The sequence below is a fragment of the Perca flavescens genome, chromosome 9 (genome assembly GCF_004354835.1).
Source record: "Perca flavescens isolate YP-PL-M2 chromosome 9, PFLA_1.0, whole genome shotgun sequence".
Taxonomy (NCBI): domain Eukaryota; kingdom Metazoa; phylum Chordata; class Actinopteri; order Perciformes; family Percidae; genus Perca; species Perca flavescens.
Window position 1 is genome coordinate 3,901,888 of NC_041339.1, and position 26,426 is coordinate 3,928,313.

Genomic DNA, 26,426 nt, shown 5'->3' on the forward strand with positions numbered 1-26,426 from the left:
GTATTTCTAAACCTGAACTATCTCATAAATGTGAGATGCAGACTGTGTGCAGTTAAATGTTTCTCATTAGAGAATGATAAAATCATCACAGGGGGAATAGTATGCAAACAACGAGAGTGCATTTTCTGAAGGAAATGTGTTTTGAATGCTGGGATCTGAAATGTATTAGTGGAAAAGCTTTGAGTTAAAGGGATATGCCACCGTTTGTTGAAATAGGGCTTATCACGGTCTCCCCTAGCTGTAGATAGGAGGGCCAACGCATTTTTTGTGCATGCATCGTTTTAGTCCGGTGCGACACAGGCAGCGCTGCTGCTAGTTAGCTTAGCGTAGTGAATGGAATCCTATGTTGCCGGTTAGCATGTTGTGAGTAAAAGTGAGCCAACAAAAGACAAAAAAAAACTACCTAATTACTTGCACTGAGACAAAAAATGCGTTGGCCCACCTATCTACAGCCAGGGTAGACCGTGATAAGCCCTATTTCAACAAACAGTGGCGTATTCCTTTAAGAAATAGCTGAAGGAGAATGAACTGTAGGACGAGTAAGGGTGCATTCACACCAAAACAGGCGTTGTTGTGGCGATTAGCGCAAGGTTGTGTGGCGGTGTGGGAGTGTCACTTAAATTGCCCATTTGTGTCTCCATTGTGTTCCCCACTCCGTTGTGTTTTATCTGACCGGTAGGATCGGCAGGTTACGTGATGATGTCGGGTTACATTCTCCAGAGGTTGATTCTGTTTCAACTTTTCGCAGCAGGTCCCTGCGCTTTTCTCCAGCGTCCCCTGCGGTCCACACCACTGCAGCCTAAACGCACTACCTACATTCAAATAAATGGGAGGGCTGGCGTTTTTGCAGCAACGCCCGATTTGGTGTGAATGCAGCCTAAGGGTGTTGTAATAATGGAAGAATGAAAGGAGGATAAAACACTGAAAGGAGATGAAGCGTAAGCACAAAAGAAAATGTAGTACTCTTCTCATTGCCTTTCTTATTGTGTCTCTCACTCTCTCTTCAGGAGGTTGGACCGAATTCGCCGAGAGATGTCAGAGGACTCGGTCCCCAGGGTGCTGGAGCCTGAACCCTCCCTCCCATCCACCCCTCCACCCTGGACTATGGAGCCGCCTCCATCCTACGACACAGTGATGAAGAGCCAGGAGCACAGCGAGCCGGACATCTATGCTTTGTGTTAGTGCCTTTTATCTTCGGGTTCTCAGCGGGAACTTTGAATGAGCGGTGTTATGAGGTGCTACGGATGAACTCGCTGCAAGGGGGCCTCTTCTGCGCCTTGACAGCCACCCTGAACCCAAACAGAAGTCAAGAAGCGGGACGAGACTGCAGCTGGTTAAAGGCTTAATATTTGTACAGACTGAGCCCCAGTGTCACCTCTGTGTCTACGAAACATGTGTCGCGACTGATTGGGAAAGGAATTTGAAATGATCACTCAAACTGCTCCGCTCTCTAAACGAAGGGCCTTTCTTGAGACCAGACTTTCACAACCAAGTTAAGGGTTTCATGTCAACAATAAGGATATATTATTGGCCTGCTTGAGTTGTATGTGACCTACTACTGTGTCTGCACAGCAGTCTTCTTCAAACACAATAAGAACTTTTCTCACAGCTCCTCTTTGTATCTGCACTCTCTCCTGTCATAACTTTGCTCAAGGATCATTGACAGCTTATTACAATGCAAAGTGCCGTAACCAGTGACGACAGAATGTCAACAGTTTGTATCCTCTATTTGCAGAATGTCCAGTAATTTTTTCTATGTTTGTGATGATACTATAAACTTGCGTTAATGAACAGCTACTGAGCTCTTTGTGGGTGGGAGGCGCACTTACAAATAATGGATTTTTTTTAAAGAGGGAAAACCCCCTGACAGAAAAGAGGAATGTCAACTTATTTAAAATCATCCAAAACCAAGCAAAACATAAAGCACTCAGCTTAATAGTGTTCAAAAGCTCAGTTGCCAGCCACTTGAGGCAAGGTGACCTATCAGGTACACACACACACACACACCTGCAATTGTATACCTGACCAGGCTGTCTGCAGGCTGTAATAACCAGCAGAGTGGAACCCTAACCTAGCTTTCTCCACCCTCACCTTCAAGCTCGGACACAGAACAAGACCAAACCCTCTCTCACTTTACGACTTTACTTTGCTTGAGTTTCAAGTTTACACAAATAAGAGTTCCATTAGCCAGCAGTGGTTGTAGCGATGGTTGAGGGGAAACCATATCGATACGGGCTGATAGCGGCGGGGCTGTGTGTGTCGGCAGTAGGCCTCTTCATCATGACTCAGGAGCAACCGCACATCTATGTTGCAATGTGCGCTCTGGGCATCGCCATGGTGTGTATCGGGACAGCATGGAGCCTCTGCCAGTGCTATCCCAAGGTAGATAAAGACTATGCGTGTTTTTTTTTTTTGGGGGGGGGGGGGAGGGGACACGGGAAATAACTTGTGATTGCTGTCACTTCGAAATCGATTTGGTAATGGAGAGTGTCTGTTTGTTAGGTCATTTTGGCTGATGAGATTCAGGAGAAATGTCTTCAGGATGTGGTGTGTACTGCAGTTGGAGCCAGGTACTGTCTCTCTCTCTCTCTCACACACACACACACACACACACACACACACACACACACACACACACACACACACACACACACACTGTCCTAATAGTGTTCATTCAGGCCTTAATGATTGTCTGTGGTTGGTCTGTGTATCAAGATGCTAAGCGACCATCATCTAGTGGCCGTACATGGCGACAGCAGTGTAATGTGTCTGCGGGGGGGAAAGATCTGTACTAATCTGTAGATACTAATGTTATTATCTTAACAGGAAAATTAATGGTGATATAATGGAGTAGCTATGGCAGCAGAGGAGGGAATGACAGAAGAGTGGCCAGGACAGGAAATGTGCAATAGAGGAAAAAGGAGACATGGTGGCTTGAAGGTTGTGACTAAAAAAGGAAGATTAGTTGAAAACATATGAGTAATATTCCACCCCCCCCCCCCCTTCCATTAATGTTCCTCAGCAGCCAGATAAAGACATGCATGCTCAGCAAAACCTTCCCTCAGATATATATATATATATATATATATATATATATATTTTTTTTTTTTTTTTTTTTTTTTTAAAGTAAGAAAATGAGGACAAAACACTAGAACCAGACTTCTATTTCTGTCTCTCCTGCTCCTCCCCCCTTTTGATTTAATTTTAGGCTTGCTGAGGCTCTGCCAGGTTTCTGTGGCCAAAAGTCAAGTAGCAGCAGACTTCTTCCCGAAGCCCTAAAGAGCCATAGCTGTCCTGCATTGCACCTGGTCTGAGGGAGGGACAGCTTCAACAGAGGACTCCTCAAAAAACCCTCCAGCACACTGCACTCAGGACAGCGAAGAGATCCTCTGGTGCATTTGTATGACCTTTAATGGTTGAATACATTTTGTGTGTGTTTGTTTATGTGTTTTTACAGCTAATAAAAGTTACTGGTTATGCATCAACTGTATAACTTGATGTCAGTGTGAAGTTATTAAAGTTGAATGTGTATTGCATGTGTATTCCAGAAGGTGGCACTATTAACCATATCACAGAGAGAGACGCTGTGTGTTTAGTACACTTGGGGGACTGTGAGTGACACTGCGTTGACCTACATTAATTCCATGAAGACTCAATTTTTGTCCCAATAAAGTAATTAAATGGGTCCTCCGCCAAATTGGTGTCTCTTAAAATTGTTGGGGGTCTAGCGAGAGACCGTGGTCAAAATCAGTGCAACAGATATCCTAACTTTTAATCTCTAGTATGAAGCATGGGTCCCAAAATGCTGGACCCTACAATTCCTATAATGCAACTCAACCGTGTCTTCCATTACGCCCTCACACATTTTTCATGAAAACCTTTTATTGTGATAATATGCCGTTGTTGCGTTTATTAGCTTCTTTTCAACATGTTTCACTCCAGTTGGAGTTACATAACTGGAATTCACTGGATGCACAATATTAACTTCATTCTCCTACAGTGAAACTGTTGCAGTCACAACTTCTGCAGCTGGAATGCCAGATGTGTGCCGTAGTGTTCACATATTTGGAGTCAAAGTTCAATTAAGTTAAACTTTTGCTGCAGGAAATCATAGTGTGTGCCGCTACGGCTAACCGTCTAACATGTCTCTATGCAGTATCAAATGTGCACTTTTGGTGTGAGAGCCATGTTAGCCCAATCCATGATAACTGTGATGACATCATCAGGGTTATTTTCTCAGTCAAAGCCCCTAAAGAGCTACAAGACATCCTGGAACTGTTTAGATAGGCTGAGTAGTAAGCTACTGTATATGGATAATAGTTTGAAGTGAGACACAGAGAGATACAAAGAGAAGGTTTTATTGAGATTTAGGAGTTTTGGCATCTTAGCACAAAGTTTAAACAGAAGTGCATTGCAAAGGCACTACAAGTATAGGCTACATTAAAAATAATAATAATAAATGAGAGACTGAGCTCACCATGGTCAGCCTCTAGGCACACAATCACGCAAAAAAACAGTTCATAAACAAGTACTTGCACTTGCATGCATAACTCACATAGTTCATATTATTACAGTGTGGTTCAGGGGGTGTATGAAACATGACTCCTCCACAGTAAGAGGTGTTTTTAACGGAGGACAATCATTCGATACAAAAGCGGTGGCGTGAGCCCCGGAGACGTCAGCAGTCCCCGCCTTAAATTATAAAAATCAATTGTTCGATTTTTTTTTTTTTTCTTTTTTTCCCCACCAAATCAGAATAGATGGTTGGTGTTATCTGACTGCGAGGACGCGCGGCTGTCGGATGCACTAAAAACATCTGGAGAACTCAGACTGGAATCATAACTCTCATTTGTGCATTTTTGTAATTTAATAGTCATCCTGATAATTTGACTGGAAACAATCCGAGCGGTTTTGAAGAGATGCATCTCACCTCAGCCTGGGTTGGCTGGGCGCTGTGCTGCTTGTGGGCATCTTTGGCCGCGAGCGCGCAGGACTACCCCGAGGACGACGAGATGATCCTGGACCTGATCCGCGAGGACGGGACTCAACCCGAAACCGGAGCCGAGCCCGCTGCTGAGTTCCTTAAGTGCAACAAGGTAATAATCATTGTCAGGGGCATTGAAGCGCGTCTTGTCCAGACTGCCAACAGCACACAGCCTCTGAGGTTACCTGACAAGTTTGAAGCCCTTATCTCATTATTATGCAGAAATATATTTTATTTTATGATATAGGCTACTATATGTATTTATCTCGATGTTTTTCAGCCTTTTAAGGTATTGGGTCAAATAATCCACGAGGCAATATTTGCTGATTGGTTGACCGAGCCAAAGCGAAGAAAATAAATGTGATTTACTATCTATAACAAAGTATTGAGTGACATTAAAAAATTACTTTTTGTAAGCATGCCTCGTTTCTCCTGTACGTGCATTGGAACAGAGCACCTGTCCTCTTATGTTCCCTGCGCTCCGCTCCAGGCAGCGTGGCGCATGCCCGGTCAGTACCTGGTCGTGCTGCGTCAGGGGACGCACGACTCTCACGTGCAAAGGACCATCAGGAGACTGAGAGCCAAAGCAGCCAGGAGAGGTTACCTGTTGGAGATCCTGCAGACATACTCTGGAGCTCTGCACGGCTTCCTGGTCAAGATGAGCAGTGACGTCCTTCACCTGGTAACTGCTTCATCTGTCCTTGTGTTTAACAGCAAACTAACAAACTAACATGGTGTTGGTGAATAAAAGCAGTGGTGTAGTCTAATGCATTATAGTGGGTATACTGTACTGTGTATATATATATATATATATTGGCCAGAATCTGCCTATTGGGGGGGCATATTATAGTGGGGGGTCTGGGAGTTCTCCCCCAGGGAAGTTTTGAGCATCAACGACTTCATTTCCTCTATTTGGATACACTTTTATGCACCAATTTATGGTGGAAATACCTTTATTTATCCTATGTGAAGAAAGTAAAACACAGGTGACAATTCAAAATATATCAAAACTGTAATGGAAAGTATGTTGTTGCGTGTCATTGCACATTTTTAATTGGGTATAAATCCTGGAGCTTTCTTAGTGGGTATACTGCGTATGACTACACCACCGAATAAAAGTGTGGTTTCAACTTCTTGTAGGTGATCAATGTGAGGAAAATAGAAAAAGTCTATTAACTTATATTAACATTAATGTGTTTCTTTGTCTCTTTCTAAAATACACAGTTGGCTTTAAAAGTATTTGGAAGTTGTGGCCGGGTTGGCTCAGCGGGTAGAGCAGGCGCATATACTGAGAGGTTTATTCCTCGACGCAGAGGTCCAGGGTTCGAATCCGACCTGTGACAATTTCGTGCATGTCTTCTCCCCTTTCTCACCTAGCGGTCCTGTCAAAAATGAAAGGCGGAAAAGCCCAAAAAATAATCTTTAAAAAAAAGGTATTTGGAAGTTGTATTGTTGTACCTCTTTGAATCACAGTGGATGTAATGAGGCTTATTTTACATTAATCAACAACAATGTCAATGCGAATCAAACACACACTAAAAATTGCATTACTTATGCTGTTATTATATTATATCATATTCTATTTAAATACATGGCAAGTAAAACAAGAAAGTACCTTTTTTTAAATCAAAATTTTAAAAGATCAATTATGAGGCTTTATGAGGCAGTTGATGTCTTAAGTTTGCGTCATTCAACTGTAGGACATTTTTGGACAACCTGAAAGACAGGTCAGTAGGACCAAGCTTTATCAGAACATACAGTTGCATGTTGTAGTTGATGTAATCTGGATAACAGTAGATGTCTATATTATGTCTGCGGGTTATATGCCTCAAGGGTAGCATGTAGATGAAGAATAATAGGGGATCCAGGATAGACCCTGGGGGAACCCCTCAAAAAATAGGGTCACGAGAGGATGAGGCATCTTCAACCACAAAAGAGAAGAACCTGCTGGACAGAATCAAGCCAATTTGAGTCACATCACTGATGCCAATCCAGCCTTTCAGATGGTTGATTAAGACATCATGGTCCAGAGTCAGTATGATGAATAAAATGTTCATCACACCATAGAACCTTCCTCCACTTTGATCCCTGTCCTAGTTACATCCATTGTGATTGAATTAAAAAAAATAAAAACATAAAAAAGTTCCAGTAGTGGATGGGCAGCTTCAATCCTCATCAACTTCCTGTGCAGACTTTTACTTTTTGCTTTAGAACTAAGGGGGTAAGCAAGCATCCAGAAAGCATACCTGCTATGGGGAGATTCTGAGGCTAACAAGCCATCACCTTCGGCTAGCATTCCATTGACTCCCATTCATTTTGGCGTCACTTTGACAGCAAATAACTTTTCATCTGAAGTGTTTAAAGACTCTCTTTGTTCATTGTTTATTTCTAAAGAAACACGACAATGTATAAAAGGCTCCATTACCTTATACCTCACGTTATGGCCCCATAGCAGCCGTTTTTGTAAAAATAGGCTAACGATTGTATCATGACCACGCGACTTTCTTTCGCACAGTAGAGAAATGATCGTATAGTCAGGAGAAGCTTGCATGCAATCGGGGGGACATGGAGGCATACAGTCAAGGGAAAAGCCCATAGAGAGTGCATGAAAGCATCGGAACAAAATATTTCAGCAACGTTTTGCTCCTGCTCCTACGCTAATGGACAGCTCCTACTCATGCTCTCCATCTCTGCAAGATTCGGAATGATTGAGATTTCTCTTGGCACAGCTACCAGAAGACTTACAACTTTCAGACAGGTTGCTCATGTCATATCTACGTCGTCAAGCTCAGTTTGAGGCTGCACAGCAGTCAGCCGTCACCGGAAAAGTGACTTCTAATTGACTTCACTGGTCTCCGTCCAAGTCTATGGCGTCGCTGTGTCCATTTCTTTTACTATCTATGGTTAGAACCACAACTGAAATTTGATCATATACCTCCCAGGCGGTGAAGCTCCCTCAGGTCCACTACATAGAGGAGGACTCGTCCGTCTTTGCTCAGAGTGCCCCCTGGAACCTCCAGAGGTTACTGCAGCCTCATGGTGGGACCTCTGAAAACGGAACATACAGGCCACCTAGTGAGTCAGCCACTGTGTCCGTCTTTTACACACAAACACACACCTGAAGTAATCACAGCTCAAATCCACACACCTTCTTCTGCAGACGATGGAGGGATGGCGGAGGTGTATCTGATGGATGGCAGTGTTCAGAGTTCTCACAGAGAGGTTGAAGGACGAGTGCTCATCACAGACTTCAACAACGTCCCTGAAGAGGATGGAGTCAGAGTTCACAGACAGGTTAGACACGCCAAAGAAATACTTGCATTAGGTGTCATTGCAGCTTAATAAAAAAAGCTTTTGGGTTCACTTGTATGTCCAACCCTCTCTCCTACAGGACAGTCAGTGTGACAGTCACGGCACACACGTGGCGGGGGTTGTGAGTGGGTCGGATTCTGGTGTTGCTCGAGGCGCCGGTGTTAACCTGGTCCGTGTGCTCAACTGTCAGGGGAAAGGGACCGTGTCAGGAGCTCTGGCGGGTAGGACTCTCACTGATCCGTTGTACTATGGAGATTATGTGTTATCATGACCAATGCCACCCAACATTATCCACTGCAGTGGGCACCAGCTGCATGTGGCGCGCAGAAAGTTTTCTAGCATGTAGGACAGTTTATACAGCCCGGCATCACGTTTTCTCCACTAACCCTAGAGCTGTGTTTTTTTAAACCTTTTTCAATAATGTACCCTCTTTGAAATATTTTTTTAGCCAAGTACCCCCTGACCAGAAAAAAAAAACCTATAAAAGAAGTACATTATACAGCGTTGCACCATTTGTGTCTGATTTACTAAACAACAACAACCTTGTAACTGAAAAATCTGAAAGAATCAATCACCAAAGTCCTCCATTATTGTAGTATAATTATTTTAGGAATTATGTTAGTGGACATATTGATATCTCATTCTCACCCATATCAGCACATCTTGGCCTATTCAAAAGTAATGAAACATTCATAGCTCATGAACACGCAGTCTCACTTAATTACACGGCAGAGGCACAGGGACCGATTTACAGGAAAGAAAGTGCATAGATAAGATGAATACATTTGCGTCTCTTTACCAAGTTTCTCATTATGGTGACATTGTTATGCTATGAAAGAAAGACATACAAGAAAAATAATATTCTAGCACTCCTGGCTCAGGAAAGGAGTCATTTGTAGGAAATGAGGCTAGTCATTATCATGGTCTAAAAGCTGCATCTACTGATATAATCTGTCCTCATTTGGCTACACAGGCACATAGACATCATTTATTTTCTTCCACAGTTTCTCTTGAATTCTGTCTGTCTGATGATCGCCAGATAAGTTCTACCGGCAACATAGTGACATTTCTTATCAGCAATCTGTGATTTGCAGAATTATATCAGGAAAGGAAAGGTGTGGGAGAGAGAAAGCCTACAGAACAGCAAAGAGCCCCCTACATGCTGTAGATTATAACATTTTTGTTCCGGTGTCCCATTTTGTTGTGTTTTGCTTTTTTCCCATGCTGGGTTTTTGCTTGGATTACCTCCCACAGTCTGAAGACATGCAGGTCCAATAAGGTGGAATCTCTAAACTGCCTGGAGGTTGCAAGTGTGAAATGGTTTGTCGATGTGGTGGTCCTGTGATGGACAAACAACCTGCCCAAGGTGCCTTGTTTTTTCTACAGATGGCAATGTCGGTCTGTCTGTTGGACGCTTGGTCCACTGCTTCGGTACAGACTGAGATAACGATCATATGGATTGCCTTGAATTATTTTTTATTACACACATGTATGCTCCCCAGAGGATGAATCCTATTGATTTTGGTAATCCTCTGACTTCTGGTTTATGAGCAAATACTTGTAAACTAATAACATCCCCATCAGCCTGTACTTGGTGTACTCTGTGCTAATTAGCAAATGTTAGCGAGCTAACACGCTAAACTAAGATGGTGAACATAGTAAACATTATACTTGCTTAACATCAGCATGATACCATTGTCATTGTGAGCATATTAGCATTTAGTTCAAATCATGGCTGTGCATAAGTACAGCCTCACCGAGCTGTTAACATGGCTGTAGACTGCAGGTATGGCAAGTTTAGGGAACTTAAAATACTTTTCAACAATAAACAGTATGGCTCTATATAAAGTAATTCAATATAACCTATCCTTCTAAGTTGATTTATTTTTGTTTAAAACCACAATAAAAAAACAATTTTAGTTTGTTCCACAGAAATATACAAACCTTGACTGTCCCTGTGACTGAAAATCAAGTAACCAGTGGTGGATCTCAGTACAAATAACCAGAGACATATTTACTTTAGTAAAAGTAGAAGTACCAAAATGACAACCCTACTTAAGTAAAAGTAAAAAGTACCTGATTTTAAATGTACTTTAAGTATTAAAAGTAAAAGTACTTGCATGCATAACGATTTATTCTATTAATGTCTATGTCTATGAAAAATAAACTAAAAACTAAACTCTGGTCTGTCCTCCATGTAATGAACCCCCCTCTCTTTACGGAGTCACTTTTCGAGACAAACATTCAGGAAATGACAACCAGGCTGTAAACCATCCTAAAGCCTCAGAGCAGCGGAGCTCTCATCAGCAGTCAGGGCGCCGCCAGCGGGGTTCGGCAGCTCCACGACCCCGCGGAGAGCTACGGGGTTCACCATCACTTGCCATCCCTGACCTGCTCACCCACTCCCACTTCGGGCTCCGGGTCGGCTCGTGCCGTATGTGACGGTCAGGAAGACGTTTTTGGCTGGGGGTAAAACTGATCAGAAAATGTAACGAAAATGTAACAGAACGTTGTAGAAATGTAGCGGAGTAGAAAGTCCAAAGTATGCACTATTGATTCTACTTAAGTAAAGTACAGATACGTGAAAAATGTACTGAAGTACAGTAGCGAAGTATTTGTACCTCCTTACATTCCACCACTGGTTAGGACTGATTTTTTTTATTTTTTTATTTACCTATACAATAATATCTCACATACCCCCTGCGGTAAACAAATGTACCCCTAGGGGTATGTGTACCTCAATTTGAGAAACACTGCTGCAGTGGTTGCCCCCCTGGCCCATTCTTCTGGTTAAGCCCAGCAGCATCTTTGCTTTTTTTTTTTAAAGCCTGCTATCACACTCTAAACCCATTCACAGTAGTCATTTTGGTGTGGAAATGGAGCTGCTGCATACAATTTGCAAAGGGAAAAGGAAAGGCCACTACTTGTGCTGCAGAGAGGGTTTACGTTTGTGTATTATCTTTTCTGAACATCCCTCTCCTGTCCTGCCCAGGTATGGAGTATATCCGAGCAACTTTGCTTGTCCGTCCAGTGGACGCTGTGGTTGTTTTGCTGCCTTTCATTGGTGGTTTCAGCCGTTCGCTAAACGCAGCCTGTCGGGACTTGGTGGCGAACGGAGCTGTTGTCATCGCTGCTGCGGGGAACTACAGAGACGATGCCTGTCTCTACTCACCTGCTTCAGAGCCTGAGGTTACATAACACCTTACCTAAAGAGCCTGATGGATGCATTCACAAACAACCCTTACCTCAACTTCTTATGTGTGTATGTGTGTGTGTGTGTGTGTGTGTGTGTGTGTGTGTGTGTGTGTGTGTGTGTGTGTGTGTGTGTGCAGGTCATCACCGTAGGGGCAGTTAACTCAGCGGACCAGCTCATGTCACAGGGAGCGGGTGGCACCAACTTTGGCCGCTGCGTTGATCTGTTTGCACCCGGCGATGACATCGTCAGTGCCAGTAGTGACTGCAGCACCTGTTTCACCTCCCGGAGTGGAACCTCCCAGGCTGCTGCGCACGCTGCTGGTATGCGCACACACCTAAAATGAAGACGAAACACGAGCTTAGTAGATGCAGCGCAAGAAGTGCTTTATACTTTGGTTTGTGCGTGTGCAGGTGTAGCAGCAGTGATCCTGTCGTCCAATCAGAACCTGTCGCCGGTGCAGGTCCTGCACGTGCTGCTGCATTATTCCATCGGCAACACAATCGACTTCCTCTCTCTGTCTGACACACATCGTCTCGGTACTCCAAACCTGGTAGCAGCCATGCCTCCTGCCAACAGCACAAGTTAGTGACGCACAAGACTAGATAGATCACTCACACACACACACACACACACACACACACACACACACACACACACACACACACACACACACACACACACACACACACACACACACACACACACATAGTTTCACTATCTTTGTGTGGACCAATCATTGACATAAAGCATTCCCTAGCCCCTTACCCTAACCTTAACCATTACATCTAAATGCCTAACCTTAACCCTTACCCTCACCATAACCATAACCTAATTCTAACCCTAAACCTAAACCTAAAACCAAGTAACCCTCAAACAGCCCTTTAAACTTGTGGGGTCCAGCATTTTGGCCCCACAAAGCTGTCCGGACACCACAAGTATATTCCCGTTTTTTGGACCCCACAAATGTAGTTAAACGAGAATACACACACACACACACACACACACACACACACACACACAATTCACACTATGTGCCTGTTTGGGTGTGCAGATGGCGAGCTTCTGTGTCGGTCAGTGTGGTCAGAGAGGTCAGGGGTCACGAGTACCGCCAAGGCTATGAGTCGCTGTCTCCTGGGGGAGGAGATGATGAGCTGCAGCAGCTACACTCCTGACGGTGTTCACGCGGGAGAAACCATCACTGTGAGTTTAAACTGCCCTCTCATTATCACCAAAAAAATGACTTCAATCTAAGGGCCTACTGTTTAAAAACCCTTCCCTCTGTGTTTCCAGGTGAACAGCGGGCAGATGGAGTGCGTTGCCTATAACTCTCGGGGGGGTAAAGGTGTGTATGCCGTGGCGCGTTGCTGTGCGTATGGGGGTCTGCAGTGCCAGGTCCATGCTAGTCCTGAGCCCGGACGAGATGCTGAGTGTGTGAGCCCGCAGCACCACCTGACCGGTAAGTCCACAGCTACAATCTGCTGTTCTGGTGTGTGGAGTTGAAAGCATTATTTTGACTTTTTGGGAAATACACTTTTTTTCGCTCTCTTGCCGAAAGTTAAATGAGAAGGTCAATACCGCTTTCATGCCTGTCCATTACATTTGAAGTTAAAGCCAGCAGATGGTTAGGGACTGTGAGAAAATTATTGACGTGGGGAGAGCGGGCAGAAGTTTATGTTAGACTTTTTTTTTTAAAAAGCAAGACCCTCCCTGGGGTTATTAATACTTCTTTTTTTTTTTTTAACTCAAACCTGATTTGTAGCTTAAAATGTGAATAAAGCAATATTTTTTTTTTTTTTTAGGAGTGGAATGAGCTATTGTGGATCCTGAATTTGATGGAATAAAAACATAATCTGGGGCATTAAAAAATACCCTTTCCGCCCCCCCCCCTCCAAAAAAAAGAAATCTGACTACCCTCTTTTCAGAGAGAAGAAGAAATAGTCTTCCTCTTTTCTGACCCTAGCTCCCCCACTAATCATTTCCAAACAGTCCCTTAGCTTAGCATAACAACTGGAAACAAACAAAAGTGTGTCATTATCACACTCCAATTAATTCATTAATAGGTGATGCTGGTGCCTTTGGAGAGAGCCAGCCTAGCGGTTTACTTCCGTTTCCAGTCTTTATGCTAAGCTAACTGTCTCTTGTATCCAGCTACATATTTAATGGAGAAATATAAAAGTGGTATCAATCTTCGGGTACACTTTCCTTGAAGGTATCTACCTAAGAGTGACATGACACTGTCGTGAACGTGTCATAACATTATAAACAAGTCATGAACGTTTATGATGTAACGCTTCTGTCATTAAGTGTCATTCGGTTTTTGTCATGACAAGTTAGGGTTAGGGTTCATGTGTCACTCTTATGTAGATACCTTCAAGTAAAGTGTTACCCAATCTTCTCATCTAATTCTTAGCAAGAAAGCGACTAAACATTTATTTTTGTTTTTTTTTAAACATTGACCTATTCTTTTAAAAGAGATATCTGCTGACCTTGTAAGTCAGATGCTGTACTGTATATGAAGTATGCTTTCAACCGAGTACAAGCTGCATTTAGAATACCTTGGTCAATTATGCCAGTTACCATGGCAATCACCCTGAAAGGAGAATGTACTCCCCGCCAACATAAATACCAGCTAGGTGGGCAGTATAAAACACAGGGTTGTCAAACGTCATAACATTTGATTGGTTTCTAAGTTTACATTACTTGCCTTAGTGATGAATCCTGTGTGGTGAATGTGTCCGTTTCTGGTCTGAGAATCACTGATGGACAATCCTGTCAAGGTTTTGGCTGTCTGAGCTCATTTAAAGGTGCTCTAAGCGATGTTGGGTTGACATTCGAAATATAGTCAAACAAAACTGAGGCTAGCTCGCCCCTCCCTCCTCCTCATCCCCAAATCCTTCTTGTAGGTTATTGGCTGGAACACTGTTTGTTATGTTTGGTGGTGCAGGTTGGCGCAGTTTGTTTTTGTTGCTGTTTGTGGAGCCTGGGCTGTCTACAGAGACCGCGGTTTTTACGGTGTGTTCCGGGGACAGGCAGCTAGTGGATAGTGAGGAGGTGTGTGCTGTGTGTGACAAAAAATGTTGTAGCTAGGGCTGCTCGATTATGGAAAAAAATATAATCACGATTATTTCGGTCAATATTGAAATCATGATAATTTAAAGGTCCAATGTGTAGGAATTTCTCCCATCTAGCTTTGAGATCATATTTCGCAATCAACTCTCTCGCGCCACGCAGTTCAAAGTACGTATTACAGCTACGGTAGCCTTCACGCTTCAAAAAGCCGATCTCTTGCTCTTTTCAATATCCTTTTTATTTTTCTGGACAAAGAAGAAGACTCCTGTTCCTGAAATTTGGATTTTTAATACGTGTGGTCCTCCATGTTTCCTTCTCCAAACCTGCCGGGGTCGGGAAGCTACAATACCCGTTAGCAGCGTTAGCAGCACCTGTGAGTTTATCGTATGACAGCGAAAACGCGAAAGGCGGAGCAGCATGTCCTGTATGTCCCTTACTGGCTAACGTATTTCAAGATGGAGCATGAATATGGAGCGTCTACCCCAGGTCATGCAAATGCAAATGTAACATTTCAAGCCAAAAGGAATACTGGGAATTGATGGTGGAGGTAAATATTCATGAAGGACAAGTTTGTGAACGGGAAACAGATTTTTGATAATGAACAACTAAAAACGTTACACACTGGACCTTTAACACGATTGCTCGTTGACTTCTGGAAAGATGTTGCAATTATTGAACTTAAAAAACTGTGGAAAAAGTTAAATAAATCAACAGTAAAAAAACACAACTGTAAAATTTGCCTTAATACTTTTCCTAATTTAAACTTTACTTTACTCAGAACACAAGAGAAAATAAGATTTTACTTGCAAAACGTAACGAGCTAAATATTTGTTTTTCCCGATTATTCCGTTTTTGTGATCATTGGGAGCCGAAATCATAATAACGATTACATTTTGATTAATTACACAGCCCTACTTGTATCCTAAAAAAAATATGACATCACTTAGAGCACCTTTAAGCATGTAGCTCGTGTCTCTCTAGGCTGTACGTCTCGGTCCGCTGCTGAGATCTCGTCTGGCTCGCGCCCCCATCACGGGGATCGGAAGCGCTGTGTTGTAAAAGACGGGGGGGTGTCATCTCATGCCGTGTGCTGCCACGCTCCATCTCTGGAGTGCCACCTGTTGGAAAACACATCAGCTGATAAAGATCAGGTAAACATTTTCAACAGATAGAAACATCTTCGATGATCACATCCTAAACTTTTCCCCCTCAGGCCTTTTACCTGTATTGCTGCTTGTTGTGTTGCAGCTCCAGGTGTCCTGTCCCTCTGGCTGGACTCTGACAGACTGCAGCACCATCGCTGGCTCTGTCATCTTGTGGTCAGTTGCTAAGGGCAACAGTTGCCACGTCCGCAGTGCCACGGGAGTCGATGGGGCAGCTGGAATCGCTGTCTGCTGTCGCGTCCGACCACCACCGGACCAGCCCGCTACAACTCCTCAGTGATCGGGTCTCACGCCACTTTAGTCCAACAGCTTTGATTTTGTTTTTCTCTAATGCAGATGTCTCTAATGTTGTCATCTTTGTCTGTAATCAGTGACTGTACGCACTTCTGTAATGCCGTTTGTGTGTTTCAGTTTTAGGATTAGGTCAAAAATATGATCCAGCACACATTTGTATTACTGTCTCAGACTTATGTCTCATCTAGTAGACTTCTGTCTTGTTAGCTATTTTAAAACCATATAGTTTGTAAAATGTAACCAAATATTTTTGTACCTTGTAAAAAACAATTATGATAAATAGAGCCTTAACGTACATCATTTATGTATTTAAAAAAAAAGAAGGAAAAAAACGAGGCCTATTTTGTTTTTTGAGACTTCAGGCAGTCCCGTGGAATGTGTAAATGACTTAATGAAGTAAATGTAATACACAGTTCCTAACCAAAGGGTATCCAAATAATCAGCCTTTTTGACAGCGGACGTTGACATCTCGAGGATTTTCATTTAGATAAAGGTCTGTTCAGTCACTATCTATCGGCGAATGAGGTAACCCAATGGCGACTGATCCTATGGCCCACTGATGAAAGTTGCATTTGCCGTATTATGAACTGGTCGTCCGTGGCGACATTCCCGGGAAAAACCACAAGCGGCGCACAGTGACACGTTTTCCATCCCTTAGTAGTAGCTGGTCCAGCAGAGAGGCTAAGCGGTGCTAACGCAACAGACTCACCCTTTTATTCACTCGTGTGTGAAGTGGTGTGTCACTACCCGATCTGTACTGGAAACCCAATTTGATCAGGTCCTATCCCGACAATGGGCTATCCTGACCCTAGTCTATATCGACAACGTTTCATTTACGGTATTGTTCCGGTGCTGCCAGAAGTTCCGCCGGATGTCCCTCACATTCCACTTTCTTTGTGTTGGCATTCTAAACTGGATTTATGAGGACTATGGTTAACCGCTCCTCAGATCTCTGCATGGTAAATCCAGACAGCTAGCTAGACTATCTGTCCAATCGGAGTTTTCTGTTGCACGACTAAAACAACTTTTAAACGTACACGTTCCACCAAAACAAGATCCTTCCCGAGGTTATTTAGCAGAGGCACCGGGGCTCCGTCCAGAGCTTAGCCCCGCCCAAGACGATTGTGATTGGTTTAAAGAAATGCCAATGAACCAGAGCACGTTTTTCTCCCATCCCTGAATGCTGTGTGGACTAGCCAGACCCCCCTCCGCAGCGCGGTGGAGGAAGGTCTGGCAATGTGAGACTAGCCTGACCATAACCATTCGAGGTCAATGCTTAACCTCAACCATCTTTGCATGTGTAGAAAAAAATCGGGTTCCGGATCGGGCAGTGACACGGTTTACCGCTTTTTCCGGTCCCGTTTCCAACTGACGGCGCCACTGTTTGGATTTTTGGAACTGGGAAAACGGAGATCTTCAAGCTCCGTAACATTCAAGAATCCCACTAAGCCATGATGGCGAGCCAGTACAATACCAGGACCCTGAAACTGAAGCAACTAAATGGAATTCAGTCATAATTAATTTTATTATTTACACATAATTTTCCTATTATCATGTCAGAATTTGTGTAAAAGGTAGTCAACACCCAGGACAGTTAGCGGTTCAGTCAAATCACATCTTAAACACCCATCAGACCACACACACGTTTTTCTGAGTGTGGCAGAGGAGAGGATTTCAGGTCTGACTGTAGGTGAAGAACCAGGCAGCAGCACCGCTGGGATAATCAGCCTGATCTGCAGCTCGATTAATAAGCCAGCTATCTTCTGTTCACTTTGTTTTTGCATTTAGTCTGGAACAGTGGCTGACACAAAACAGGTTTATTAGCTGACTTTATGCCACTTTATGCTTGAATAAAAACACATCTGTCTGTCCTGAGCATTCAACTGCATTTATGTGACAGTAAATTAAATAAAAAAAAATGGAGTGAAAAACAGAATGCCATTTAAACCAAAGACACGCACAGGACTTTAATCCTCATTGATGTTACTGATTCAAACAGATAGCCTTCAGTCTGGAGAGCACCGCACTGCCAGCTGCGGTGCATTGATGAGTGGACTGAAGTTTGATTGGCACAGGAAATCCGATACCATTACTGCTAAATTGATACAACTCTTAATGGCAGTTGTTTTATCAGTGAATGGATTATTATTCTCAGCAGGGATCATAAGCCAATTAAAATGAGGCTGGGGTTAAAGTGAATTAATAAGTGGAGCTCACCTGATTACCGATTCTCATTTGGACTTATCATAGTAGGAAAAGCACAGGTGTTACTAATAAAATTACAGGGATAATTAGGATTTTTTGAAGTGGGGTTGTGTGAGGTACTTATCCAGTCAGTGTATTTCCTCCAATAGATGGCGCTTGGCCCGCCCCCAGTTTGGAGAAGCCAGGTAGGAGGACCGGCAAGGAAAGCCACGCAATGTACTGCCGTGGATGGGGGCAAGCAGCTAAACACATTGAAACACAAAGCCACCGAAAAACACAAATCAATATAATTTTAAGTGTACATTATATTCAGAATATTTGCCTTGCTGTTAAACTGCCCTGTTTAGGTTCACGCAGGGTGAACTGAAGCCGTTATCTATGCTCTCCTCAAAGTCACTTTACCTTGCAGAACAGGGGAGAGGCTCATCTATCGCTGCCTCGGTCGGTTAGTTTGGCAACACTTCTAGGTATTGACATAATCGTGACATGACATGGTCATAACTATGACATGACACTGCCATGAACGTGTCATAAACAAGTCATAAACGTTTATGACTTCTGTTTTTGTCATGACAAGTTGACATTAAATTTCTTTGGAGTGTCCTTATTAAGACAACTTGACAGTAAACAGGATGACATTATATCAAGTTGTCATTACAAAGACAACTTCTGGTAATGTCACTTTGATTAATGTCAAGTTGTCATAATCAAGATAACCCAAACAATGTCCACTTGTCATGACGAAAACCGAAAGACACTTAATGACCGAAGTCATAAACCTTTATGACTTGTTTATAATGTTTAGGACACGTTCATGACAGTGTCATGTCATAGTTATAATAATACATTTTATTTAAAAGGTGCCTTTCTCGGCACTCAAGGACACCGTACACGTACAGGGATACATTTACATTTAAAAGCAGCAAAAAATAAAAATAAAACAATAGAACAGTGTTATGTCGATACCGTTACGTGTTACCGTTTGTTTGTTAGTTCCTAACCCACACACCGTACACAAACTAACCGATCAAGGCGGCGGTAGACCAGCAACTCCCGTGTTCTGCGAGGTAAAATGTTTTTGCCAGTAGTCTGAAACAGGGCTGTCTCACAGCAAGGTAAAGCGGTAGATATTATTCTAAATGTAGCGTGCACTTATATTGATTTATTTTTAAGGTGACTAAAATACGTTAAACAGCTGTCTCCATCCACAGTAGTACATTGCTTAGCTTCCGTGTCGGTACTCCCGTCTGCTTCTCCAAACTGGGGGCATGCCGACCGCCATCTACTGTTGGTAATACACTGATGGAGATACGGATAAGTACCTCATACAACCCCACTTTAAAAAAAAAAAATCGGAACTATCCCTTTAATAACGATGGCTTTGTCCTAATCCATTGTCCCGGTGAGAGTATGACAGTGAGCCAGCATGCAAAAGACCAGGACCCTAAAACGTAATCAACTAAATGGAATTAATTCTTTATTATTCATCATTCATTTGATTATTTACACCTACGCTTTTCCTGCTAAAACTTGTCAAAATGGCTTCAATTTAAAAAAAAGGCATATTCATTGTCAAACGAGTTAAGAAGAAATCCTGCATGAATCAACATATAAAAAGAAAATCTCAATGAAGGTGCACCAACATTTTGTAAGGTGACAATGTCCAAACATAGATAAAAAGTTTACAAAAGGTTGTGCATTCCAGTTTATTTTATATCAAATTTCCTTTTAATCAAACTCTGATGTACAAATTAAAACGGAGTTTTAACATGCATTACAAAATCTTGCGATGGCAGAAGTGAATTTTCAAAATTGAATGACAATAAAAACCCGTACAGATGCCAATCCCTACCCACGCACTTAGCCATCCCTCCCTGCATCCCAGGATTAAAAGAAAAGATTTTTTTCTGATTTGTTTGTGGTGATATAGCAGTGGGGGCAAACCAACGACAGGAGAGACTCTCGGCTGAGTGTGACTCATGTTGCCATGGCCATGTATCACTTGGCACAGACTGCATGCAGCTCCATCAGAACCAGCCACGGAGAAGGGGCCTATGTTTGTGACAATGAGCGCCAATGAAATTAATTACACAGCAAACAACACAGGGCTGTTTACCCCCCCGTCACACAGAAAAGACTAACTTGACCACCACTTACTGCCACACATGCAAACGTGCCGGAGAGCACGACGTGACATTCACATCTAGTGAGATAGAGAGGGACATGGGCTGGGTGGGGTGGGGTGGGGTGGGGAGAGAGGTTGGAAGGGCCCTTCTCAGGCTTTGAGGACGCAGAGGAGCCTCAGTGGATTGATCGTGTGACGACTCCCAACAGAAAACTATTTTTGCATGATTGCTTGATAGGGTTTTCACACTGTAAACATTGACCTGTTAAAGCTGAGAGCTAATCTGCTAAGCTAGTTTAGGATCATGTCTTCAGAACATCTGCGTGAAAAGTGTGGCTTCCTTAAAACTATTTAGCATAACTCAGTATCTACAAATTGGCTCTGCTTGAGCGCAGAGTGAAAAGAAGCAGCATTTTACCATCACCCAAAAACCCTGTCCTGTCACCTACAGTAAAACCCTGTTTTATTAGGGTAAAACTTATACCCCACCCCCTCCCCCATACACACACACAGAATCAACAACCAACAGTTACATTCCTACAATCCTTTGTCACAACACACAGAGGAAAAGGCCCCTGTTATTATTTTGGGGTCTAATGGGGATGAAGAAGCTGTAGTTGCACTCCTACAGCGAAAAACTTATTTGACCACAGGAGACACTGGCTGGGTGTCATGGTCAGGACAGGCGGAGCGGACGTTAACCTACGCGAGACATGGCGTCGCGGTATCGGAGGTGGGCTGAGGGGAGAGATCGGGAGGTTAAGGCACTTCAAGTCTCCCGATGATTGGGGGGGTGGGGACGATGGAAACACGAGCGCTGTTCTTGTGTGAAAGTGGAGCTACATTTGGGTCAGCTCCTCTGTGTGTGTGTGTTTCCAAAGGTAGACAAAAGTGAAAAGGCAAAGCGAAAAGAAAACTCCATTGAAAGAAAAGAAGAAAAAAAAAATCCAACCTGATAAAGCAGAGGTAACAGTGAGGCGAGGAGGATCTGTTCTTTGCGTTTGTGAGCGAAGTGAATGAGTGACACACGCTTGCATGTTTTTCACAAGTTCTAGTATCTGTGTTATTTGTGTGTGTGTGTGTGTGTGTGTGTGTGTGCGTGTGTGTGTATGTAACCTTGGCACCTAAAAATAAAACATGCTCCTGAGCTCCCCCCTCAGTTGGCACTGATGGCCCACCACGATTGATCTGTGCGCTTCCAGATCGGCTTGACTTGCATAAGGCTTGAGTCCCTAAACATCCTTTCCAATATTCAATTCATCCAGAGTCAAAGCAAAGTGGCAACGGAAATAAAACACAGCGATGAAAAGAATAAAAATCCAGCACATGCGGCTGCCTGACGGCGAGAAGACTAGAGTAGAGGGAGAGTGCTGCCCACGGCGCTGCCTGTTTCGGAGTTGCCGAGGGTCGGGACTTGTCCCGTTTATGGGACAGGGCCCGCCCTGTGCCGCGTCCCCATGGCTACACTGTGGTCACCAGGGTGAAGGGTCAAGTCGCAGGCAGAGTGGCTTGCTATAAGGGCGTTCCATGTGTCTGCATATGTGGCACTGAAAATAGAAGTTGTTAAAAGCAAAAGAAGAAGAGGACACGGTTGCGAGGAGGCTCTAGAGGAACTGACCAGTGCTGCTGTACGTCACAATAGACTGGGCTGGACTATAAAGTGCATACTTAACCCCACCCGTCCCAAGTGCTCGCGTGTGGGGGTGTTCCTGTACAAGTGCACATGAGTCTAAGTTCCTCTAGAGCAGCTAACGTGACCTCTCGCAATTTGCAAGGCTGTGGAGCACAGGAGACTTTAAAATATTATCTTACACTTGAAAGTACATCTATGGAACACATCTTTACAATATGAATATGTCTTATGTAGATACATTGGCAAATATGAGCAGAAAATTGTTAAAACACAACCCAAACCCATCCTCCACCTTGCTGTCATTCTGAGTGAATGAATGAATAAAAGGATAAACTGAAGTCATCCGTGACTGAGGAAGGTTTTTCTACTTCCCACCGTAATCAACTCTGCTGCCCTTAATGATAATGCATCTCCATCGTCGCCTCGGCTGCTTTGAAAGGAAGTATTTTATGATTTAGTCATAGCTCCTCCGTTGCCATAGCGACCAAGAGAATACGTTTTCCCGATTGGCTTGTTGTGGAGTCCTAAATGTCCTCACCAATCAGAGGCAAAGTGCAGCCCTTTCAATTGGCTGCCCGGAGCTGTGCTGCCTCTCCTTCGGAGGGATCCTGCTGGTTGGAGGGGCTAGGGGTCTACATCTTCCAGATCGCTCTTCGAGTCCCCGAGCATCATGGGAGACTCCGACCCCTGGGAGAGAGACAAATAATAAGAATTATTATTATTATTATTAACATGAGAACTAAGGAATGTGGTGTTGTTGGGAGGAAAAGGAACACATATTTCTCTGTGCTAAGCAGTGACAGTGGGATTACGACTTCTATTATCTGGAGTATTCATGCCTGTGCCAAAACAAGTCTGACAGTCTTGTGTTGTGTGGGCCTCCTGTCAGGCACAGCAGGAGTCAAGAGAAGAATGGAGCAGTTTTCAAATCCACCGCTATTAACAACCGTGGGAGGTAACAAACGGCCTTTTCAGCTTTTGACAGAAGCTGGCGAGATGTTCCATTTTCTGTTCCATTCTTCTCTTTTTGGCTGCGTGAACCCAACAGGAGCCGCTGCAACGCGATGAGTCATGTAAGAAGCCCGCTGTGCTGAGGGCTACCTGTCGGAGGCTGCGGTCGGCGTTTTCATTTGCTGGGCTGCCATCAGAGCCGTTGCTGCTGCCAGACTGCTCCTTCTCGTTTAACAGCGCTGTGGCGTAGGCCAAGGTATCCTGCAGTTTGATACGCACACAGTGGAACAGTGAGCCAAGTCCAGAGCAGAAGAGAACATCAAGTACAAGTGACAGCATGTGTGTTTGTGTAGTGGTGGTGGAGGAACTAGAGGGGGGTCAGAGGGGGTGTGTGTGTGTGTGTGTGTGTACCTGCGCAGAGATAGTACGCTGGAAGGTTTTGTTGGTGGATGTCTCATTGGAGACGTTGCTCTGTGGAGTCCAGTAATGTTCAGTCATCTGAGGGCAGAGAAAACATGATGCAAAAACAATGAGCATACAGTACCAGACCAGTACCAGATCTCACGAAGTGGCGTATGTATGACACGCCAATTTGTATGCCATTTTTGGCGTGTTATCAAGACGCATACTCGCTTTGTAGCGTGTTTATCAACGCCGTTTGGCCTCCATTGACTTACATTACCTTGCGACTGCGTGTGAATTGACGCCGTAGCGAGTAGTATGAAAGGGCGAAAATCCGCGTAGGGAGGTTGGTCAGGGTGGAGGATGGGTCAAACACAGGACTTTCACCCAGGAGACCGGGGATCGGGTCCCGCGTGTCACGTTTCCTAAACTCAACCGTCGCTTTCTTCTTTTCCTAAACCCAACCTGTCCGCAGTATACGGCGCTCAAAATGCGTACAGATAACACGCCACTTGGCTTTAGAAAGTGCCGTGTCTGTTTATCTGTTTATTATTTAGATCCCCATTAGCTACTCCATTAAGCAGCAGCTATTCTTCCTGGGGTCTTAATTTTTACCAAAATATTAACATCAAAGCTGTACAACAATGAAGACAAATACAGAAGTGTACATAACATCTTCTAAATCATATAACTAAAACAACACAACATAACACATATACACTAAACATAACATAACCATATAACAATATATAAGCTCTTACATGTACAAAATATTACCACTCTCTAGGTATAATATAAAATAAAAATCACATTTCCATTGCCGTAGCTCATTATGAAGTCATTTTCATTTATGCAGTCACTGTTTACGTCCGCTGTATACAGCGTAGACATACACGCGGATAGCTCAAAATGCGTACAGATAACACGCCACTTGGCTTAAGGAAGTGGGCGTGTATGAGCATACAGGTTAATTAAAACGTATCTAATCACAGTGCATGAAATGTATTTCTCTGGGGTGTTCTGGTGGTTTAGGGCAACCAGGGGTAGGTATACCCCAGAGGGCACCTGTGACTACACCTGCATGAAATCTAGTTAGCAGGTGAGCAGAGAAGTTGAAACAGTCACGTATAAACTGTTAACATAGTAAGCTAAAAGTCATGTGTAAATAGTTCTGTCAGATATAAAGGGTTGGAATTAAGGAACCACTGGTGTACATGTTTAAGGTGCTTTGCATGTCATCTCCGATCTCTCTTGTTCTCTCCTTGTTTCCGGTCAAAAAAATGCCTAAAAATACAACAAAAACACTAAACATAGTTCTCTGATGTATGTGGCGACACAGCAATTCAGAAGCTTGCCTTTTTTTGCAGCCACTGTACAGCCCAGCTCCAGTGACCAGACAAGTCCTTGAAGTAATCCTTGGCAGGAGCACACCTGGTGGGACAAATAAAAGGAAGGCTCAGAATTATGTCCCCGGTTTATTTATAAAAAAAGAAAAGAAAAAAAGAAATCATGAAAGTATCCCCCAGAATAAAGCATATTTAAGACAAGTACTACTACTGGACAACTCTTAACATTTGACCCTTAGATGAACTCACTTCTGGGCTAATGTGACCAGGAACTTCACACACTGGTAGCAGCGTCTGCTGTCCACATTGTTGCTCTGGTGCATCAAAGCTGAGAAGAAACTCAGTTAGGTTTTTATACATTCAATAAATCCAAGCAACACACACACACAAACGGACGATGTTGCCACCTGGCATGGCAGTCTACCAACAATGTTGATAAGAAAAATATTACTATATTGTAGATGACTGTCCAAGACGGTTTTGCTCTGTGGTTTTACTCAGTGGACATTAGAACAAAACAGTAACAAAAGTACAAAGACATACCTAAAAGGCCTTTCTCAGACTCAAAGGCATACTTGAGTCTCTGGGTTTGCAGAGGTTCTTCCATTACCTGATGTAAAAGATGTAACTGACGTTAGCAAAGCTGGTCGCAATAGCAATTACATTTTTTTACAAAGTGATGGATCAAAAGGTGAAGGGATGACTGTCACTGACTAGAAGCTCCTGCAGCATCTGAAAAATGTTCTTCAGTTCATGAGGGGGAGCCGTCTCCAGCTGTGTCTATGAGACACAAAGAAGATTCTAAAACAAAGAATACTCATCATTGACTACATGAATAAATGTCTGTCAGCTCTGACTACGTGTCTCTCAGGTTTATTCTGAAGCTTCTTTTTTTCTTTTTCTTTTTTTACCTTGAGCAACTGCAGCACGCCCAGAGAGAAGGGCTCGTTACAGTAGGCGGTGTAGGTCACCATCTCTATCAGGAGGGACAGGGGACCGGACAACTCGCGCATGGCAAACATCACCTGTAAATGTCCACCATTAAAAAAACATCCGTCAAAGAGCTTTTTTCACATTTATTATGTAGTTTAGGCCATAACCCCGTATGGATTGTGCGATTCTTTTACTTCCCTGTATGAATCGAAAAAACAGGCAAAAACACAAACAACTCGGAAAAAGGTTTAAGACTGAGTTGCCGGTGTGTACGTTACCTCTTGAAGGTAAGGCTGTCCCTCTGGAGTGAAGAGCGAGGCCAGGATGTCTGCGTGGAGGGCGAGGAGCTTAGTGGAAGCCGGGACGCAACTCACTCGCAGTTTAAACCCTCCGGGAGCTACGCGGGTGAGAAATCAGAGGATCAGACGGAGAGATGGATTGTACCAAAACATCAACCCTCCAAGATTTGGTTTGAGTGTCTCACCCTGCGTCCGCTGGGCATTGAGGTCAGAGTGTAGCGTCATGAGGGCCAGAGTGTTGTGGAGGTGAAGGAACTCCCGAGCCTGTGCTGGACTCCACCGGCGGTTCTGTGGAGAAATTGGAATACACTGCACTCAGTACAGTTGTGGATAATAAACACAATTTAATTGCCATTCTTGCATCTTAAATCAACATTTTGCTACTTCTAAATGCAGACCACATTTTACATTGCTCAAAATAATTAAACAATTACATTTTTGTTTCTACACTTTACGCATTTCGTGGATGCTTATTTCCTAGGTGACCTACAATAAGTGCAAAGGGAGAATAAAA

At 43.5% G+C, this 26,426-nt stretch overlaps 3 protein-coding genes and 1 long non-coding RNA gene across 7 annotated transcripts in view; 2 read left to right on the forward strand and 2 right to left on the reverse strand.

Annotated features, from left to right (window-relative positions):
* The first annotated feature begins 1,898 nt into the window (after nt 1–1,898).
* bsnd (barttin CLCNK type accessory subunit beta) lies at nt 1,899–3,490 on the forward strand. Its single transcript, XM_028587888.1, has 3 exons — nt 1,899–2,382; nt 2,503–2,570; nt 3,209–3,490. Exons 1-3 carry the CDS (start codon nt 2,206–2,208, stop codon nt 3,312–3,314), a joined length of 351 nt encoding a protein of 116 aa, XP_028443689.1. The 5' UTR covers nt 1,899–2,205; the 3' UTR covers nt 3,315–3,490.
* Nucleotides 3,491–4,677: 1,187 nt separating this feature from the next.
* pcsk9 (proprotein convertase subtilisin/kexin type 9) lies at nt 4,678–16,371 on the forward strand. Its single transcript, XM_028587604.1, has 12 exons — nt 4,678–5,096; nt 5,475–5,666; nt 7,927–8,059; nt 8,145–8,278; nt 8,376–8,517; nt 11,289–11,485; nt 11,629–11,812; nt 11,903–12,073; nt 12,544–12,692; nt 12,783–12,948; nt 15,543–15,712; nt 15,810–16,371. Exons 1-12 carry the CDS (start codon nt 4,920–4,922, stop codon nt 16,002–16,004), a joined length of 2,010 nt encoding a protein of 669 aa, XP_028443405.1. The 5' UTR covers nt 4,678–4,919; the 3' UTR covers nt 16,005–16,371.
* Nucleotides 6,341–12,019, reverse strand: LOC114561548 (uncharacterized). The gene is made up of 4 exons (XR_003693379.1): nt 11,637–12,019; nt 8,133–8,246; nt 7,920–8,032; nt 6,341–6,366 (listed from the first exon to the last, which is right to left on the reverse strand). It is a non-coding gene; the product is annotated as an uncharacterized LOC114561548 (long non-coding RNA).
* Nucleotides 16,372–19,910: 3,539 nt separating the features above from the next.
* usp24 (ubiquitin specific peptidase 24) overlaps nt 19,911–26,426 on the reverse strand; it is a 44,555-nt gene continuing 38,039 nt past the window's right edge. For all 4 annotated transcript variants that reach the window (XM_028586811.1, XM_028586809.1, XM_028586810.1 and 1 more), the window contains 10 exons: nt 26,098–26,200; nt 25,892–26,010; nt 25,592–25,705; nt 25,395–25,460; nt 25,224–25,290; nt 24,930–25,008; nt 24,690–24,765; nt 23,344–23,430; nt 23,083–23,193; nt 19,911–22,668 (listed from right to left, as the gene is read on the reverse strand). In XM_028586811.1, the coding sequence (XP_028442612.1) occupies nt 22,606–22,668; nt 23,083–23,193; nt 23,344–23,430; nt 24,690–24,765; nt 24,930–25,008; nt 25,224–25,290; nt 25,395–25,460; nt 25,592–25,705; nt 25,892–26,010; nt 26,098–26,200 (885 nt within the window). In that variant the 3' untranslated portion in view covers nt 19,911–22,605. The remainder of the gene's footprint in view (nt 22,669–23,082; nt 23,194–23,343; nt 23,431–24,689; nt 24,766–24,929; nt 25,009–25,223; nt 25,291–25,394; nt 25,461–25,591; nt 25,706–25,891; nt 26,011–26,097; nt 26,201–26,426) is intronic.

Excerpts from the sequence above, each read along its gene's own strand:
- pcsk9 (XM_028587604.1), top strand. The coding sequence starts at position 4,920 with ATGCATCTCACCTCAGCCTGGGTTGGCTGGGCGCTGTGCTGCTTGTGG. Across the intron at positions 11,486-11,628 it reads CACCTGCTTCAGAGCCTGAG|GTCATCACCGTAGGGGCAGT; the intron begins GTTACATAACAC and ends GTGTGTGTGCAG. Across the intron at positions 12,949-15,542 it reads CCCGCAGCACCACCTGACCG|GCTGTACGTCTCGGTCCGCT; the intron begins GTAAGTCCACAG and ends GTGTCTCTCTAG.
- bsnd (XM_028587888.1), top strand. The coding sequence starts at position 2,206 with ATGGTTGAGGGGAAACCATATCGATACGGGCTGATAGCGGCGGGGCTG. Across the intron at positions 2,383-2,502 it reads TCTGCCAGTGCTATCCCAAG|GTCATTTTGGCTGATGAGAT; the intron begins GTAGATAAAGAC and ends TCTGTTTGTTAG. Across the intron at positions 2,571-3,208 it reads TGTACTGCAGTTGGAGCCAG|GCTTGCTGAGGCTCTGCCAG; the intron begins GTACTGTCTCTC and ends ATTTAATTTTAG.